At 48.5% G+C, this 19,032-nt stretch overlaps 6 protein-coding genes across 6 annotated transcripts; 1 reads left to right on the forward strand and 5 right to left on the reverse strand.

The window, feature by feature from the left end:
* Positions 1-74: 74 nt before the first annotated feature.
* On the reverse strand, positions 75-2,538 carry BKA55DRAFT_499825 (uncharacterized protein; the record flags this gene model as incomplete). The annotated part of the gene is made up of 6 exons (XM_046186688.1): positions 75-160; positions 210-560; positions 620-903; positions 1,430-1,555; positions 1,603-2,432; positions 2,494-2,538. The coding sequence occupies 6 exons, from the start codon at positions 2,536-2,538 to the stop codon at positions 75-77; spliced, it is 1,722 nt and encodes a 573-aa protein (XP_046055202.1).
* Positions 2,539-3,079: 541 nt separating this feature from the next.
* BKA55DRAFT_501648 (uncharacterized protein) lies at positions 3,080-4,216 on the forward strand (the record flags this gene model as incomplete). The annotated part of the gene is made up of 1 exon (XM_046186852.1): positions 3,080-4,216. The coding sequence occupies one exon, from the start codon at positions 3,080-3,082 to the stop codon at positions 4,214-4,216; it is 1,137 nt and encodes a 378-aa protein (XP_046055203.1).
* A 97-nt stretch (positions 4,217-4,313) lies between these two features.
* On the reverse strand, positions 4,314-5,162 carry BKA55DRAFT_534168 (uncharacterized protein; the record flags this gene model as incomplete). The annotated part of the gene is made up of 1 exon (XM_046189565.1): positions 4,314-5,162. One exon carries the CDS (start codon positions 5,160-5,162, stop codon positions 4,314-4,316), a length of 849 nt encoding a protein of 282 aa, XP_046055204.1.
* A 1,396-nt stretch (positions 5,163-6,558) lies between these two features.
* BKA55DRAFT_534170 (uncharacterized protein) lies at positions 6,559-7,259 on the reverse strand (the record flags this gene model as incomplete). Its single annotated transcript, XM_046189566.1, has 2 exons — positions 6,559-6,993; positions 7,047-7,259. 2 exons carry the CDS (start codon positions 7,257-7,259, stop codon positions 6,559-6,561), a joined length of 648 nt encoding a protein of 215 aa, XP_046055205.1.
* Positions 7,260-8,590: 1,331 nt separating this feature from the next.
* BKA55DRAFT_555470 (uncharacterized protein) lies at positions 8,591-10,137 on the reverse strand. The gene has a single exon (XM_046191640.1). The coding sequence runs from the start codon at positions 9,949-9,951 to the stop codon at positions 8,764-8,766; it is 1,188 nt and encodes a 395-aa protein (XP_046055206.1). The 5' UTR covers positions 9,952-10,137; the 3' UTR covers positions 8,591-8,763.
* Positions 10,138-13,395: 3,258 nt separating this feature from the next.
* Positions 13,396-14,148, reverse strand: BKA55DRAFT_684656 (uncharacterized protein; the record flags this gene model as incomplete). Its single annotated transcript, XM_046198671.1, has 1 exon — positions 13,396-14,148. One exon carries the CDS (start codon positions 14,146-14,148, stop codon positions 13,396-13,398), a length of 753 nt encoding a protein of 250 aa, XP_046055207.1.
* Between the last annotated feature and the right edge of the window lie 4,884 nt (positions 14,149-19,032).

Raw genomic sequence — 19,032 nt, forward strand, 5'->3', positions numbered from 1 at the left:
TCCCCGAATTCTTCCAACTACATGCCATTCAATGACATTCTTCTCTCCTCTCTTCTATACCGTCTAGATTCCCTTTATTGAGCCTTCTGACCCTGAGTCTTCAGATTTCGCATGACCTTGCGCCTCTGGCTCATCATATGTGTGTACAAGACATAAGATCCTATATAAAGTCAGGATTACGGCCTCACACTCAGCCTTTCTTAACTTACCAGGAACATAGATAGCCAAAATGGCATAAAGAGCCCACTTATAGAGCTCGTTAATGTGGCCCGCAGGCTCAGTAGCGAGCCAGATGAGGGTGCACTCGCTGAAGATACCAATGGGGTAGAGCACAAAAAAAGTGTTATAACGCAACCAAGTAAGAAACTTGGGCTGGTAGCCGGATAGCGAGAGAGCGAAGAAGGAATAGCGGATAATCTCGGTGACGGACCAAGCGACGAGCATGGACGAATAAAAGGGCGAGAGGGCAAGGAAGGGGAAGACATCGACGATGGCCCAGACGAGGAGGAAACGCGAGGCGACCTGCATAAGGGTGGTCATAAGGGGAGCGCGAACGACGCCTGCAGGAAACAATCCATGTTAATATACATCACAATGTCAAGGAGCAGGGGAATCATACCGAGCAGCGAATGCAGCACCTCCAAACCAGCCAAAGTCTGCGTCCATTTTGTGTATTGGCCAGTATTGGGATAGACGTACTCAGGCCCATAGACACTGACAAGCATGGCGGTGCGACCGAGTACAACGGACCATTGGACAGCTGAGATGAAGTTGTAGAAGATCAGATAGGCCTTGTTTGCTGCTGAAGCCTGTTTCAGGGGTCGCTTTGCGGCCGCAGTGTTGGAGGCCATTGTTGCCAAGATCTGTGAGCCGGGAACTGTAAAACCGAACAGTATACTACAGCTGGATCGAATGGGTGACTGCGAGTTGAAAACAGAGTCGGAGCCTTGTGTTAGTGTGAGTGTTCATGACGGAAAACAGATGTTGAGGATGCCACTTAACAATGAATATCCGAATTTCCTAATTGGGCTTAACGCCTCGGTGTTCAGTGGTTTTGGTGGGGATAGCGAGTTGCCTAACCCACTCCAACCCAGATTCACATGCTAACAAATACACCATACAAGACGCCATTAACGCTACTCTTGTGTTAAAAGTTGCTTCTTTAATCATACTTGACTCGTCTCGTACTGATACTACGCCATTCGTATGCAGAGGTACTCTAAAAGCGAAGTCTGTGCCTGCTGACCATGATGGCCTCAGCAAAAATTGATCAATTCATGTCACACGCCTGATCACCGGTTCTCTAACTCATGAGAAATTTGCTTGGTCAATTCTTGAATGAGTAGCACATGCATCATACTTTGCGAAATCCGGCGGAACAAACTCGACGTGACGTTTGCACTTGAGACACCAACCAGACTCTCAATACGTCGCAGTCAGTCTCTGGACCAAGTAATCACCACTGTTGATACCTTCGTATTTCTTATCTTTCTCTGTACTATACGTCCCGGGAATCGCCTCGATGTAGCTCTTGAAGTTGGGGTTGCAAAAGTATCTGCCACCAAGTCAGCCAACGCCACAACAAAACACCACTACACTCACGCAATGCTGTATCGAGGTGGGTAAGATTCAGCTTGCTTCTGCGGAGGCTCAACGACTCTGTGAATAGTGCTCTTGATGGTATCGTTGCTCCATCTCGCAAGTAAGTCGCCAGCATTAACGACGACTGTGCCTTCGATTGGCGTCGCATCAACAAATTGCCCTGTTGGACTCTTGACTTGGAGTCCCCCTCGAGCATCTTGGAACAGCAGTGTGATGGAGCCATAATCGCTATGTGCACCGGCTCGAACAGTGCCTGGATTCGTTTTGAAGACATTGGACTGGACGGCTGGATAATGCAATAGCCGCAGCGTATTGTCTCCAACGTCAACAAAAGAGTCGAAGAAACTGCCGTCGAGCCCCATTCCAACCGCAATAGCTTTCATGACCTCCGCGTGCAGCTGGCGGCACTGCTCAAAGAATCCAAGCATATCCTTTCGAAACCCAACAAGGTCGCCAGTTTCTTCAAGCCATCTGTTTGGATATCCGGGCTCGTCTTCACGGCCAATCTCAAGACTCTCTTTCAAGTCCGGCAAAGCAGCACGCACTTTCTCGACCTCCCGGATATCCTTGAGCTGGCTGACTTTCTCGCGTCCAGGGGCCGAATAGCCTCGGTTTGCCTCTGGAGTTGTCCAGACAACCTCCATCTTCTTCTCGAGTGGTTCATTGAAGAAGCGAGCTGATAGATCAAATGCATGCTGTAAGTCTTTGGGAAGGATGGGATGGTTTTTGAGATAGATGAATCCAGCTGTTTTGAAACCATCAAGAATGGCATTAGCTGTTTCATTACGCTCTGGGGGAGTTCCGCTGAGGAAACGTGAGAAGTCGATGAGCTTGAAACAGGAGAATCTTAGTTGGCAAGAGTTGCAGTCTGCTGGGCATTGGATTACTGACGGGAATTGAAAGCCCCTCCTTGCTCACAGCTATACCTGAGGCCATGGCAATAGTATTCACAGAGGAAATACAATCAAAGAGAAAATCGAATAGAAAGAAATTGTGGTATTTCAAAACAGGTTGCAAAGAGAAAAGAGTCGCGTGCAATGTCTTTAAGTTTGCCGGCATCTGCTAGCTACATATACATAGGCACAACACCTCTATACAAGCCGATAAGCGTAACGGCACATTCCTAAAGTAAGCCATCAGAAACGAAAGAGGCTTGCCAGCAACCAACGTCTAACCCCTCAACGGTTACTGATAAGCAGGTGATAGGACATCGCAAGGTTATAGTGATAACAGCCATGCGGGGTTGGTATCAATCTCAATCGTTCCCTAGTAGCATCTTATGCGAGTCTCTCAACTTGGGTAACCCGATTTGTTGATCTGCAACGTTGCTGCGGCTTGGCCCGCAAGAGCTGATAATGAGTGTGTGCTGGCTGTGCCTCGTCCAGACATTCTAGCTTGCTTCTTTACTCACTCGGAGCCTGTGCAATTTCCAATCCTCACACTTCTACCATTGCCTCTTCTCAGAAACCGAAACACTATGTCATCCTCTTCCTCCCTCGTGGTAGACATACACACGCACATGTACCCTCCCTCATATATTCAAATCCTGGAATCGCGTTCCGAAATCCCTCTTGTCCGCAAGTTTTCTCAAGCACCTGATCCAAGACTCATCCTTCTGGAGGCTGAGGTCAAAGCATTGGAAGAAGCGACACAAAACCCTGAAGCAAAACCACCCGGGCGGCCTCTAACATCGCATTATGCATCACTTGCGCAAAAGTTACACTTCATGGATACGCACAGGATTGATATATCTGTCATATCCCTAGCGAACCCATGGCTAGACTTTCTGAGCCCTTCAGAGTCCGGCGCAATCGCGGAGTCAGTCAATGAAGAATTCTCACGCATGTGCGGCGATAACCCTGGAAGACTCTTTTTCTTCGGAACGCTTCCTTTGACAGCAGCTCTCGAGACCGTGCTCGCCTCTATAAAGCATCTTCGGGTCCTCAGATACTGCCGTGGGGTCATCCTGGGCACTTCAGGACTCGGGAAAGGCCTAGACGACCCTGATCTTCTCCCCATCTTCGAGGCTCTCGCAACAACAGGACTGACTGTTTTCCTACATCCTCACTACGGTCTCCCGAATGATGTCTGGGGACCTCGAGCGAGCGCCGAATACGGCCATGTGCTTCCCTTGGCCCTCGGTTTCCCTATGGAGACAACAATCGCCGTCGCCAGGATGTACTTGGCTGGCGTCTTCGACAAAGTCCCAGAACTGCGCATGATCCTCGCTCACAGTGGTGGAACTCTTCCTTTCCTAGCTGGCAGGATCGAAAGCTGCATCATCCATGACGGGCAGCTGCTTCGCGAGGGCAAGCTAACTAAGGGCCGCCGAACAGTGTGGGAGGTGCTGAGGGAGCAGGTTTATCTTGATGCTGTTATTTACTCAGAAGTTGGGCTCAAAGCGGCTGTCCAAGCTAGCGGTGCTGATAGGCTTATGTTTGGCACAGATCACCCCTTCTTTCCACCACTTACGACTAATGAACAGGGTGAATGGGAGAGCGTGAGCCTGAACGCAGAGGCCGTTGCGCTTGCAGTGGGACAAGACACAAGGGACTTCAGGAACGTTATGGGGATGAATGCTGTCAAAATATTGCGACTTGACGTAGATTCGTGATTCTAAGGGCCTGTATTAGCGCGAGATAAAACACCTCCTGGCGTATAGACAATGCTACCAACCTCATTCCGTATCATTCTCTAAAAGAATTTCTCAATTACGAAACAGATGCCTGTTCCGCAAAACGAACTTCAGCCTGGTGTATCCTCGTTTTGGCATCAAGTAGACCTTGCTCCGCTTGTTGGTACTCTTCAGGGGTCGCTTCTTTCTGCCGTAAATTCCTGACTGCCTGAACGGCGCGGAGTTTGTCGCAAACAAGCTCCCAGTAAAACTTTCGTTCAGTACCAAAGTCAACCGGGAAGTCGCCTGGTACATCCATGACACCATTGAGTGGTCCAGATGCAGGCTTGCCGTCTGTAGCCTCCGCGGCCCTTCGTGACTTGCGTAAGAACTTTTCTCTCGCCTCATCCTGTTTCTTCTTCTCCTTCTTTTCTTTCAGTCGTCGTCGTGCTTCCGCAAGGTCTTCAACTTCTTGCGCAGCAGCGGCTTGGCGCCTTTCCTCCTCCTCGCGCATGCGCCTCTGTTCAACTAATCGTGACCTCTCCTTCTCGATCTCTTGCTTCTCTCGCTGCTCCTTTTCCTCTCTCTGTACCTTCCAAGCATTTTCTCGCGCCTCGAGGTCGTCGACGAAAGCCTTGCGCTGCTTATCCATAGTCTCGCGCTCTTGTTTTCGTAGCAGGGCAGCCTTGATGGCGCTGTCGTAGGCGCCGCGCGCCCCTGGCTCGGATAGGATGTCGCGGGCACGTTCGAAAAGTTGCCATTTTTCCGCATCGAAGTTGTCGCCTGCTTTGTCGGGATGGTATTTCAGGGAGCGTTTGCGCCACGCGCGATGAATGTCTTCCTTCGGCGTGAGGGCATCGATGCCGAGAAGATCATAGAGATCTACATCTTTGGAAGCATATTCTTGCGCGAATTGCAGCAAATCAGCGGCTTTTGTGTCAGACATATTGAGTCTGCTAGATCATATGTTGTTCATGAACAACTTGTTCTGGTGTGTGGAGAAAGGCAGAAGCTTAGAAAATAGACAGGCTTTATTGAAGAATCACGAAAGCACGTGACCTTTAGAACAAGCTTTTGAGAAATGTATTGATAAAATACTATTAAGACGAATGAACATCTTATCTAAAACAACCAACTTAGTATGACTGACTTTCCCAATGCGAGGCGTTGCCTCAGATTGCCTGATTGGGCAACTTGAAATTAATCCCGAGACATGCATCTGTCAAGCTAGAACCTTTAACTTTTTATTGTGTCCGTGAAAATATATACGTTCGGTGTTCTTGCTGATAAGCTAAGTACGTATCGTTCATAAGGTCCCAAAGGCTCTTTAACCATTACTGGTTGTCTTGTCTCCTTGGGACCATCACTCTCGTTACCGACGGATTCTCAAGTCCATCGACCCTTCGACCAATCGTTAGGGTGGCCCATATGATCTTTTCCGCCGTTCGGACACCAACCAGGCTGGAATGGAACTGGGTCGAGAATATGACCTGGATTCTTGGTATTAGTATAGAATTATTAGTTCTAGGGGATAAACTAACCATGTCTCAGGGGAGTTCAGCTTCGATCTTCTTGAGTCTCTAATCCTGAGATCGAACATCGACTTCCATGTTTGGGATTTTAGACGCCAGGCCTTCGACTGCTTCAATACGGGTTGTAAAGTTGTCGAGCTTCTCGTTGATGGCATTAAGCTTGTCGTGGATGGGCTGCAGCTTTCGATCAAGGAGTCGTTCAAGATCTCTCAACGGAACGTGAAGAACGACGCCTGGCATGGCAGACATGTTTGTACTGAGGGATGGTCTTGTGATAGAATTGGTGATGAAATCCGGATAGAGAACTTGTGTTTGTTGTAGTAGATTGATGGATTTCTGGTTGATGGATTTCTGGTTGATGGTGTGTGTTTGAAAGAAAGAAAAGATGGGAGAGAAGATGAGTAGCCTGGGTTTTTATTTAAGGGCCAAGTACTGAGTTAAACCTTCCTTTCGAAGCTTGCTTGAGGGCTGAGTTAGTAGGTAGGTATTAAGTTAAACCTTCCTGTAAACTTGGCAACTCTAAAAAGGAAAGACGCTCTCATGTGTCTCTTGGAGATGTTTGACATGCCCTGATCTTCGTATCCGCCACCACAGTTGCCATGGTTCCCAGGAAACCATACCTGCCTGAGATCCGTTGTGTATTTGTTCTCGGGGAGTCTCTCCCCAACTGCTGGTGTGAAAGGGGGTCTTGTTTCATCCAGAGCGAGGGCCTGGAACGCATGTTCGATCCTATCTGATAGATTTGTGTCATACCACTTAAACGTAAGAAGCTGGTCAGCAACCGAGTTCTTCAAGATTTGGAGGTGAGACTTATTCGTCGTTGTCGACACGAATTCCCAATTTCACCAGCCATAAAACTCTAGGAATTCCGAGGCTACCCACGGTATCCCAGACGCCCACTGCTTTAATGGTAATGATGTCGCCTTCTCCTTCACTCCGCCTCACACGAGTGTAGCCGAGTTGCTCCAAGCGAGCTCTGTAAACGTCTGCGGCATCCTTTCCTTTGGGTTTGTTAGGGAATAGGATGTTAGGGAAAGGATCTTCGTAATCATCATCCATCCAATGCTGCATGTCTTTGAAGATAGGGTAGAAGAACTCAACACCTTCCCGCGTGAGTAGGCCTAGATTGCCAATCATGCCAGCCACAGAACGGACTGTAAAGGCAACTCGAGAGAAACCAACAAGTATTATTTCATCGCCATCCATATAGTTGGAACATAAAAACGAATATGTCTCCCGCATACGCTAGAAGAAAAAGTCAGTCAATATCCTTCATCTGATGGTCCGACAACCCTCACCTCTGCGAGTACCATGCCAAAAGCACCGCCAGTAATACTATCGAGTACGTTACTACCCGTACCAACACCTGACTCATAGTTGACAACTTGAAGCTTGCCATCGCTGCACCTCTTCTCAAAGCAACGGGATATTCGAGTAACGTTAGATGGTATCTGAAGAGAGCCTTCTTTTCTTAGCAAGCCGGCTTCCTCATAGCCATTGTCACTGTCCATCTAGGTGCCATCGCAACAAGCAATCAACCGCTTGATGGTCTTAGGGGCAGTTTCTGTAGTCATCATAGATATACAAGCGCCCGTAGGGTATGCGTTTCAGACGCTAAGAAAATGATGAGAAATGGTATTCGTCAAACGATGGTTACGATGTAGAAGTTCAGTGCGGCGGGTTGGACTATTAAATAAACCCAGAACGGCATAAAACAATGATAAAGGTTGAAGACTCACAAATGCATCACCGAGGCGTCAAATGTCGGCGCACGAGGACTTTGCCATCCATGAGACAAATTAAGAGACAGGCCAAGACTATCCCCGGTCTCAACCACAGGGCTGAGGCTCGCGAGATTACATAGTGTACAGTCAGACGACGATCCAAGGGTTAATTTCAACCTTCTAATAAGCCAATCCCGCAGCAAGAGTACGTGATTTGAGGTCATTGGTTGAATCCAATTGCAAGACTAATCAAAGTCCGCGAATGGGCTCTTCCACCTCAGCCCTCGTTCTGTAGAGACATCGCGTCGTTGGGGTCCGCAGCAATGCAAGCTGTTGCTTACTGCCTACTATAGAGGGCAAACACAGCGACTGGAACCCCTTGTCGAACCAGATACCGATCCACATTATTCCTAGGGGCTAATTTGCTATGTATTTCAGTGGTCAGCTTCGGTACATGTCAGAAGAGCCAAGGTTGACGGTGAGCCTTCTCACTGGCTGATATAGCCTCGACCCTTGCTCTTGTTGGTCAGCATTCTCAGTACATTCGTTCAGTTTTCGTTCCACCGCGAACTCTTTGCCTAGCCACGATACCCTGAAAGAAACACTGCAGCCTTAAAATGCTATGATTAATTCAAGGGCTCATGACTGGTGGCAGTGTGAGCTTGCGCCATGCCTCGCAACTTTGTATACCTACCTGTGAGACATGAAATAAACGTTCTTACACTAACCAACACATTTGCTACAAAGAGAACTCGCCTCCGAAGGCTATCATGAAATACCCTCCAACGGATGGGTTTGGTTGTTGCCTTGTCCAGGAAAGGTAGTTCAGGACGATCGCATAATCCTATTATTCGGCCTTGCTACTGTGACAACATGATACTATCGTGGACCGTCTTCTCACCCATTGACAGAGTTCCTATCTCAAGGACAAAGTATATTGACGCTGGGCCAGGCATTCTATAGGTATTAAGAAATAAAGAGTTTTCTTCTTCTTCTTTTTTTTTTCTTCTCTTACTTTTAACCTTATAAGAGGCTATCTAGCTTCTTAGCTTTTTTATTAGTAACTTAAATAAAAAGACCTCTATAGCGGGCCAGAAATAATAGAAGTTAATATTAGATTAGGTTTATCTGTCTTAATAACGCGATTACTGCCTTAACCAAGTAGTATAACAGCTGCAGGTCTACTCAAGGAATCAAGAGTATCGAATATATATACAGATCTGCCTCTACCTGATACACCGAAGCATTGTATTTATACAGTATTTTACACCACAGTTCCATGTTTACTGCTCTACTTTTCATGTCTCTGGTTCTCAGCATCGAGCCCTCTTCTCAACCAATCCGGTACAAAAGCTTTAACCTTTACTCTATTGCGGCTTTCCTCCTCGCCCCAATCTAACACAAACTCGTCCTCGGGGTTGAAAGACCCCGACGCCGCATCTCCCGGCAGTGTCACATCAGTCATGATCTCGAGGCGGCACAGCCCAAGCCCAATGTTTCCCACACCCTTGAGCCACTTGCCGGCGCTTCGACCTCGTTTCTCAAATCGTCCGATACTTGTGTCTCGTGGTATCATGTCTGCAGTCACACTCTCGAGAGATGACACTGTATCGTCTCCGTGATATTGCAGTGTTGTTGGCGGTGCATGCTCCTTTTCGTAGACTACACAGGGCAGGATTCGTTTGCGAACAACACCACGATGTCTAGTGCGGATTGTGAGTTCCTGGCCAACATAGCAGCCTTTGTGGAAATCGATTCCTTTCATGATATCCATATTCGTTTCCTGAGGAAGAGCATGCTCTCGAGATATCTCATCTTGACCTTCAGGAATACCGTTTAGGTATCTCCGTATTGTATAAGCTTCCTCGGTGCTTGGTTCGAGATCGATCCGGGGAGGGTGCTGATCCAGTTGCAGTAGCCGATATCCCAGACCAGGGGCTCGTGGATCCTGAAGAGAAAAGTTGGCCGACTTGACAATTGAGCTCAAGTCCGCAGAGTTCGAGTCTTCCCACGCATGCCAAACTGTCGCCTCATCTTCTCCCAATAAGCGAACGGCTAGCTTTGCTCTGAGCTTGTAACGCTTAATATGCTTCGCGAGCGTTGATGCTTGGTCTGCATCAACTTCAATCAGATACCCTGGCTCCTCTGCCGAAGCTCCCGAAGTATTGTGATTGGGGTAGATGAACACATCGTAGAGCACTCTGCCAGTCGCAGTCAAAAAAGCAGCATAGAACCCATCACTCCTCGGTTTTCCATCCTTCGTGGTCACGTTGGCAGTCACGATTCCCTGCAGAAACTTTGTTGAATCTGGTCCGGTGACGGATATGAGCCTTCGTGAAGTCAACAATGTATATCCTGAAACGGGCGGCGGGGGAGGAGGAAGCGAGGTCGCGAACCGGCGCCGTTGCAGCCAGTAACTATGGCATATGAGGCCCGGAGAAAGATCGTGAGCAAGGGCTCGCCTCGGGAGAAGTCGCATGATAGCGAGTGTGCGGTTTTCTCAAAACGTCGACTTGTTTTACACTGGAAAGGCCATTGAATTGATTTGCGAAAACCTACACAATGACGTACTGACAACGCTTGGTCCGTGCATTTAGCTCGCCTATGTGAGATAACAGTATCACGGACTTCGGACTTTGGCAATTCCCTTTTCCACATTCACAAGGCACGAAAACAAGATCTGCATTCTAATTCCCCCAGTCCGAAGCTTATTATGCGGAGGAGTTTACTGCTTATTAACCCCATCCTCGGGCTTCGGTCGGTATGGTCTTTAGATATCACTAACTAATGGTCATCAACCAATATCATGGATCCGTGGTCAGAGCGGTCAGCATTAGCAATGAGCAACTAAGAGTTCTCATACATATTATGCTGACCACAGGGATAGTAGATCCAGATGAGATCAGCATATTGAATTAATAGCCAATAGACGATGCTTAGACGATGCTCCACGTTGTGATTATTGTCCTTGTTCAAAACAAGCTGGGAATACGTAGCCAGCCTAGGGGAGGCAGTAACACTTAGGACCTCAATCCTAAATGATAAAAAGATTTAGGTAAGTTGGCTTAAATTTAGGGGCCTCTTTGATGAGTTTATTTTGGCATCCTCTTCTAGAATCTGAAGTTTTCTTGCTCCCTGGGGCCAGCTTACTAGCATCATACGTCGTCTGCCAGTAGGTCAGCAGCTCACCCTCAAGACCGGCAATAGATAACATACAAGTAGTGTGCTGTGGTGATCAGCAGACCCCTATATTAGACTCAGCGTTAACTAGTGAAGCTTATCAAAGCTGTCTGGTCTGCTCCCGCAGTCCCGATAACAGAAGGCCTATTACCTAGGTGTCTCGGCATGAGATCAAATCTATCTCGGTCACACAGGCCACTTCCCCGGACTCATCTAAACCCCCCAGTGGCCTGACATCTGATAAGCCAATGAGACACGGAGCTGTGCTTGCTCCTGATGTCTGATTCCTGGCCCGGGATTGCTCGGAGAGGGAAGCGGAAAGATGTGGGTCATTTTCAGGTCCTGTGACCGACCGACGCCGGCCGATACGACGCCGTGGCTCCAAAAATGTCCGTATCGGACCTTGTGTGAATTTTATCGATAGGTGGGTTTGCCTGGCGAGCGGCTTGCGCAAGAGTTACAGACTTGACACAGAGAACGCGCAATATAGACCCAGAAAACGCATAAGGTTCCATGAGGAATCTATTAGTTAAGATGTTGCGCGTATGTGACGAGTTCACCATTTTCCCATTCGATTCTCGCATTCTGATACTAAGTATTGGAGCATACGCGTATATGTAACGGGCGATAACGAGCGATAAGCAGTGTCTGGCCTTATCAATCTCATGATCTGTGATCGTCCATCTAACCCCGGTTTCCCCCAACCCCTTCTAGAGATCGACTTTTAGCTCAACGGACATGCTTACGAACACGAAGGCTCAAACTTCCCCTTCCTTCCCCTCTCAGCTACGTGGTTATTGTTGAGAAAGACCGTGCATAATGATAATGCCACGGCGAAAGGTCCAGACACTTCGCTTAAGCATGAAGCAGTTAATTCTCCTTTACCGCCTCTATCAAGCCATCAGGGGGCCAGCTAAGCTCATTCATTCGCAAACTGAGTCGAGAGAGGTGCATAGTACGTGCTTGAAACGTTGCTCCTGAACGCTGTCCCGTCCATTGCTGTCCTGCCAGGTCAGCCGTCGGTGAGAGGCCCAGAAGCGGTCAGTTCAGCTTGCTTGAGCAAGACACGCCCTGGGCCCTTGCATGGTGGATGGTATGTACCTGAGATTATGGGGCCGCGAGCCTCTCGGCTAAGAAAGCCAAGAAGGCAACGAGATGCTATTAGTGGGTAATGAGATCGAGTGGCCGGGAAACGTGTTCATGAATTTAAGGAATAAGAGAGAAGCTCGCGTCCCTTCTTTCCCTGATCCGCTTCATCGTGATCCATCGGACAGGAGAATTCATACTGGGCGTCTTGTCTCTGCCTAAGTAATGGAGCTCTGACCCGTCAGCATGTAAGGTTTAAAGAATTGAACTCCAAAGCGGAGACGACCCGCGCACACAAATTTTGTGCATGGTTCTATCCTTGTTCATGATTGAGTTGTCTTCGTCAACTTTTCGTAAAATATTTGAAAAGTCTGAAGAAAACCACGACCTGTGGAACTCTGGATCCAGTTGGACCCGTTTGAGGCTGGATGCGGCGATGGCTAGTGGGGGATGATGAAAAACTAATGTTAGTGGAAGATCGAAGCGTAAAAAAATTGCAATATTGGGCATTGAATGACTCCTCAAGGATGTTCTGATAGTTCTGCCAAGCCTTTATTCGTAAGTCCTTCTCTTTCAGTCAAGAGATGGAAATGGAGGGCGGGCTATGCGGCCTGGGCGGTTTCGCCCGTCCGTAATTTGTTGCCTGGGCTTTTTCTTTTTGCTGTCATCACGGTCATGCTTCTGCGCCCTGGCGTTGTCGTTGCCAGCCATCGGGGCTTGGTAATGTCCGCTCAGTGGCTGTGATAGTCATTGTCATGATTGATGTCAAACGAGCCTTTCAACTTGCTATGTCGCTGACATATAGCAAGAATGGAGAATTGAATGTCTCCGCTGACAAAACTCCGTCCGTTATAGACGCCCCAATGTGTACAGTTCGTGTGTCGTGATTGGGTATCGCAAGCCCTGATGGTTGGGACGTCAAGGTCTTTGGTGATGGGCGGGCCTGGCTGATGAATCATTCACCGCAATCGAAGGAAGAAAAAACACAGAACAAAAGGGGCGTGCACTAGTAGAGGAGTCGGTGTAGCATTGCCAAGATTCCGCACGCCCTTGACGGGTCTCACGGGCACCGCCTGTTGGTCCAGAGACCCCCGATCGGACTTGGGCTTGCGACCGATCCCGATACTCCTAGTTATCACGAAATTTTTGCCGCTGATAAGAGTATCGGCCGGCGAGCATGGCGTCAACGCCGGTTACCATGAGATAGCCGGCTGCTGACCGAGGCATAGCATAGCATGGTTCACGATTTGCAAGGAGACTCAATAATTATGTGATAGTTTTGAATGTTTTTCTCATTTGTTTTTGGCTTCTGGAAGCCTCTTTTGCTGAGCTATCTACCATTGGGGCGAAGCCTATCAAAGGCTGCCACTCAACCATATGCCGGGAGCGGCACCCAATCATGATAATATCCAATTCCCATCTGTCTGGTACAGTCCCTTCTTTGTCCTTCGTAGAGTGGTGAAATTCTTCTTTGTAATGACAAAATGAAATCCGTAGTCATATCCTTTGTAACTGAAAGAAAATGCAAAAATGCTTTTTGTTGTATCCAAATCCGTGTGGTATCCCTTTGTATAGTAAACGCCATGCAATGCCGCCATCGCTTTGTATATGAAACAAGTCGCTAAAACCACAAATCAATCATCGAGTGAGTTCCCGCTTAGTAGACCGAGATGGCCGACACAAGCCTCGCGGGGTTTCGAGGTGGCAGGTAGTACTCCTCATCGTAGAGTGAATTGGATTCTTGTTCTTGTTGCGACTGCTCCTTGACATCCTTCTCGTCAAAGGTGAGGATGGACTGAGGGGGCGATGGAGGCATTGAGTCATCGTCAGATGAATCTGAGTCGTGGTCGACAAGCTCGGGTGGTGAGTTGGAGTGAGATGGTGTTCGAACAAGCTCTAGCTGAGCGTAGTCCTCCTCGAGGTCATCCTCCTCCATGTCTTCGTCGAGCTCGATGTGTGTGATTCGGGGACTCATGGGCTTGACGGGAAGAGAAGTGTTGGTCATCTCGACGTCGTCATCCTCTGAATCGTAGTCGTCTGAATCCGAAGAGTCTGAGTCGTAGTCATCCTCATCTTCCTCTTCGACAATGTTGTCGGCCCATTGCACCCTTCGTTCTTGCTGGGCATTGGTAGCTCCTCGGACAGATTGGTTGAACCATCGTTCTTGTTCTCGCTCAGCATCGGCAAGCTCAAGCATCAGAGAGTCGAGGAGGTTGGCGTGACCGACAAGCAGGCGGAGGTCATGATCGGGCTGAGCAGCCTCACGAGAGAGCTTGGCTCGAGCCTTGTGGGCGAGGTAGTAAGTTTGTGTGATAGACATGTTCTTCTTGAGCGTGGATTGTCGGAGAGAAGAAGTCTTGGAGGCAGTTGGCCTATGAATAGAGGTGGTGGTTGTTGTTGTAGTCGACATGTTGAAAAGAGGACCCAGATAAGGTAGGGATCTTTGTCCTATGTATATAATGGCGGTTTGATGTTGTGAGTCAAGGCAGCGATCCCGATTGCGGCAGGCTTAAAGTTAGCGGCAGGGATGTCGGCTGTGGTGACAATGGCTTGTGGGATTAGGTGATAAGGTGCTAGTCGAGTCCGTGTGTTTGTTTGAGAGGACTGTGGAGATAGTTGACCTTGATAGAAGCTTTTGAGGCTGATTAGTAGTTGTTGTGATGATGTTGTGTTTATCTGATTGATGCTGTGAGAGAGATGGATCTTGGAACGGGGGGGATCCGAATCTTTTAACTCCAGTGATCCTTTACGGACTTTTCATGTTGTCTCACGGGTGTGGCATGGGATTATGAGTTATGCCCGACACGCCGCTAAGCGGACTTTGCGCACGCGGACCCGAGGAGTGCGAGAAATGTCCACAGTCCCCATTGCAAAGCAAGGGCCAAGGTTCGAAGGGTGTGTGGCTTAGTGATGATTGACATGGATATGGGTGTGTGTGGACGGATGACTCTTAGACACCGCGAAGCCGCGAAGCTTAGAAAGATCCACCCAAAAGGCTCTCACGGCACATCGATTTGCACATGGCCCCTGTACCTTTCTGTCTTTCACTGGATGACATGACTGACACGTCTCTGTCTCTGTCTCTGTCCGGCAGCGAAACATCCCCGTGGCCGCGGCCCCGATGTAGCGGGCGGACGTTACGGAAGTCCATGTCAATTCTCGGGCTTGGGTACTTCGGTCAGGCCGCTACCTGACGGCCCCAGCACAGGTATCTCCTGCATGATGTGTACCCGAACTGGGCAGACGGAGGTTCACTGGCCTGGATTCTTCCATGCCATATCCCTTTGCTCTTTGTTAGAGTTGTCGCAGCGACTGCATCTTCCGGCTGTCAATACCGGCTTCCAGCACCCATCTCATTCTGCCCAAGAGTACTACATGGTAACATCTGTAATTCCCTCCTCAATCGCGCAACAAACCTATGGCATTCACCATAACTCAAATCTAACATGCTCAATAGTAAGGTAAGCAGTGCCAGCGCACGCATCGAGTCGCAATCTCGCACAGGGCTGGCGTGGGCGATTCATAATCGCAGGCTGAGTTTCGAGGTCCGTAAGCAGCCTGCAAATGTGTGTTTGATTAGAAACCCGGTGCCTTTAGCGTTGACTCTTCAGCCTACCACAATCGTTAATCTGTCCATGTCCGTCTAGCTCCGCTAGGGCGCACGACAAATCCGAGGATGGATTTACAAGCCCGCTCTTCAGGAACCTTACCTAAGGCAGATGCATTTCTCAGCAATGAGCGAACCTTATTCGTTCTTACGCCCTGTCGGTGTCGCGATCATCTTTGACTCCGATACGGCGATGACTCTTGTTGCAGAATCGATTTCCTAGATGGGATAGGCAGAGATCAAGGTGTGACGCTGATTTACAAACGTTGCATGCTGGCTCAGCAATAAGACACTGATACGGACGGGAATTTTGTATTATCTCCATGCATCCATCAAGACCAGATCCAAGACAACCTATTGCATCCCGTGCGCTCCATCTTAGAGTTGAGCTCCCGTCACGATGATAGGGAGGATGACCTCCATAGTTTCTGGTCCCCCATAGAGGTTCACGAAAGCTACCTGTCTTCACTACTAGGCAATTGCTGAGGCCCCCTACACGAAAACGCACGCTAGGCCCAGTTCAATGCTTATGAATCGACGACTCGCCAAAACCAAATTCGTCATGACTGTTTGATTATGCTTCACTCGAGTGTTGGCGAGTTTCACATAGCGGCCGATTGATCAGTCCAGATTGCGTATTCCGCTTCGCATCGTGTACCCTGAGGCATAACTCCGCCTCATGTGCTTGTCGTCAGCAGCCAAGAAATCATAGGCCATGCTGCGAAAGGGGAAACTTGTTCCAGACAGCAAACGTAAGCGAAAGCGAGAGTTTATACCATGGTTGGGTGTTGTCCAGTAACAACCCACAGTGCTCACTGTACCCAAGCCCCGGCGCAGTCCGCGGGGAGTACGTCCTTGTCCACGCATCGCTGTAATCAATCGTAGGGCTGAGCTCAGTCGGCCGCCATCAAATCCATCCATGGATGCATGGATGTCGGCTTTGTTGTGAAAGACCGAATTACGTATACGAACCAATGATAGCCAACGGACATGTCAATCACCACCGTTATGTTCATTAACGATAGCGATAACGAGCTTGCATTTCACGTAATCCAAATCTCTATACAACGTCGGTCACTTCATAGGCATTTACTACCTTTCGTCGTTTAAAGACCTAAACTGGTACCAATATATTGTAATGCTAGTGTATTGGTGTAATATGATTGCCTATTTTTAAAAATTAGGCAACTCTTTCTCTTACCAGGTATTTCTCAGCCGAACGATATCATGTTCCATGTACTAGCTCTCATCCTTGTGGTGCGTATGCTCATGTGAAGAAGTGAGCAAATTTCTTACATCTAATCCGAATATCCGTAAAGACAGTCCCTTCACTCGATACAACAAGCTGTAATTCCCTCTTTTCGCGTTCCAACACTGTCGACCCGGCTACACGGCTAGCCTTAGACGGCCTCTTAATCGGTCCAAGATGATGCCGACTTACAAGAAGCCATGTTATTGCCGGACTAGGCCGGTCTATCCTGAATCCCGAGGTCGCCGACCACTAACCGTCCATGACTGTCCGCTAGGCGATCTAACGACGGGATTGACAAGAGTCACAGATTTTCCAAACTCCGCTTTTCTGGAAACATTTTTCGTTCTTTTTCGCTTCCATCGCCGAGAGAGGCTCCACGATGGGTCGTACGGTGCCTCGCTAATCAATAATAGCCAGCTCGGCGGTACTCACATCGAGAATTTCAAGAATGGGTCTCTGTTGGTGTCGGACAACTCCTTGGGATGTTCATTGGATGCAGGTTCCTTCGATTCATGTTCCACTGGAAGTTCCAGCCATGGATGTGATGCACGTTGAGAAAAGAGCTCAATACGTCAACTCGGCTTCGACCGATATTCGATGCATCTTCTTCTGCATGGATCCTAGTTTGTATGGTTTGATATCATTTGACTCATCAAGCCTCAGAACAGATGCATCGTAACTCATACTCAAAGGGGTTTAACACCGACTAAATTCCGCGTATTTCCATGTCAATATGACACATCCGCAACAGTAGCCGTGAATAACACAAGGCGCAGACTGTGCCTCACGCAGAGGACCATAATTGGTGAGAACTCGTCGGTCGTGTGCGGACCATTGACCGCTGGTCTGGTTAAGGTTGTCCACAGCACAGTCAGCGTCACAGCTTCGAAAGGCGGAGATTGGTGAGAGTCACGACTTCACCCTCAAAGAAGCCCGCCAGCCAGCGCCCGTCTGAGGCTCAGGCTTTAGACCCAGGGACATCTGCGTTAGCGTGGAAACTTTCGAGAGGCCCATGCCGAATTTGGCTCATTAAGCGGATGGTCCCCTAATCTGCTTTGTCAGTCAATTCCCTTGTCTTCTTCTCGGCCGAAGTTGATCAGGGTGTGTATGTATCAGGCCCGCAAACCTCGCGAGACTGATTCCTAATCTGAGTATTGATATAATTTTTTGCTGAGTGAGAAGCTTCTACAAAATACGATGTAAGTTCCATTTACTTCCCTTCCCTTCGTTGGTCTGAATTGCGAGCCTATTTCAACTTACCTAGGGAGGTATCTTGAAAACATGCTCTTGCGAGGGTATGCCCGCTATAGTAGGTTTTCTGTCCTTGTGACTGACTTTCTGACGGACAATTTTCGCTTTCGGGTACTCGAAACATGCCGAGCCGACTTGCACACCCAGTCAGATCTGATCAGCGGGAGGATACTCACGACAATCTTTGCGCAGCTCACGGATTTCATAGTGGCCGATCTGCCGAGAACGTGGGGAAACAGACTAGGTAGGCGGTAGGCATGATTTCCATCCTCAATTCTTTATCAACAGTAGCAAAACCCTGACGCTGGTATTTATATCCTAGCCCCGAAGGATCCGTCCACTGTCGCAGTTTTGGATAAACCCGCAATTTCCGATTTGCTTGACGTTTTTGATGTCTTGATTTATGGCGTCTTATGGCTTATTCCAGGAAAATATTGTTATTAATGGTTCCAAACTCACCTTTAACGTTAACTTTTAATTCGATGACGTTGATACTCGAATCGAGTTGAGCATGTCCGCCAAGATTGATAATTTACAAAGCCAACCACGTCGGGCTCAGGCACAACGCCACGAGTTACGTCGTCAACGACAAATATGATGACAATACCACGCGATCTAGCGCTGTCGTATCCCTTACCCGGAAGAGATTAACTATCGATCCCATAGTTCGCCCGGCAGCGAAGCAATCGGGAAGGCAATTCGAGGACTTTGCCATCTGGCTTGGCTCGTCTCAATCTACGTCACTCCAGGGTATGTATTGATCGACGAAAATTCCCGATCGTCAAGTCCAGTCTAGTTACCACTGAACTCAAGTTCAGATCGATATCAGTGACGCAGGGAAGTAGCTCAATGTCAATTATCATTTTTGTAAACTCTTCAGTGAGTCCAATTCGAGTTGGAAAGTGAGCGCAGAGTCTTAGACAAACACATTCGTGGCTGAGGATAAAACGGCAAGGTCGGAATTATCAGCAATGACCAGCGCGATATCGGCGCATATTGTAAACACAACCGTTTCCAGAGCTTTCGTACGCTGAGATGGGTATGACGGCACCTACGGCAGAGATCGACCTGATTATTGGTTGAGGTGAGAAGCAGCTGATTTTACTCTGCTTGGTTAAGAATCATCACAAGCTCAACATAAATGGCTGTGGGTGGTATTTATCATCATCTCGTAACGGGCGCAA

This window comes from Fusarium redolens (genome assembly GCF_020744475.1).
Source record: "Fusarium redolens strain MPI-CAGE-AT-0023 chromosome Unknown BKA55scaffold_2, whole genome shotgun sequence".
Classification (NCBI taxonomy): domain Eukaryota; kingdom Fungi; phylum Ascomycota; class Sordariomycetes; order Hypocreales; family Nectriaceae; genus Fusarium; species Fusarium redolens.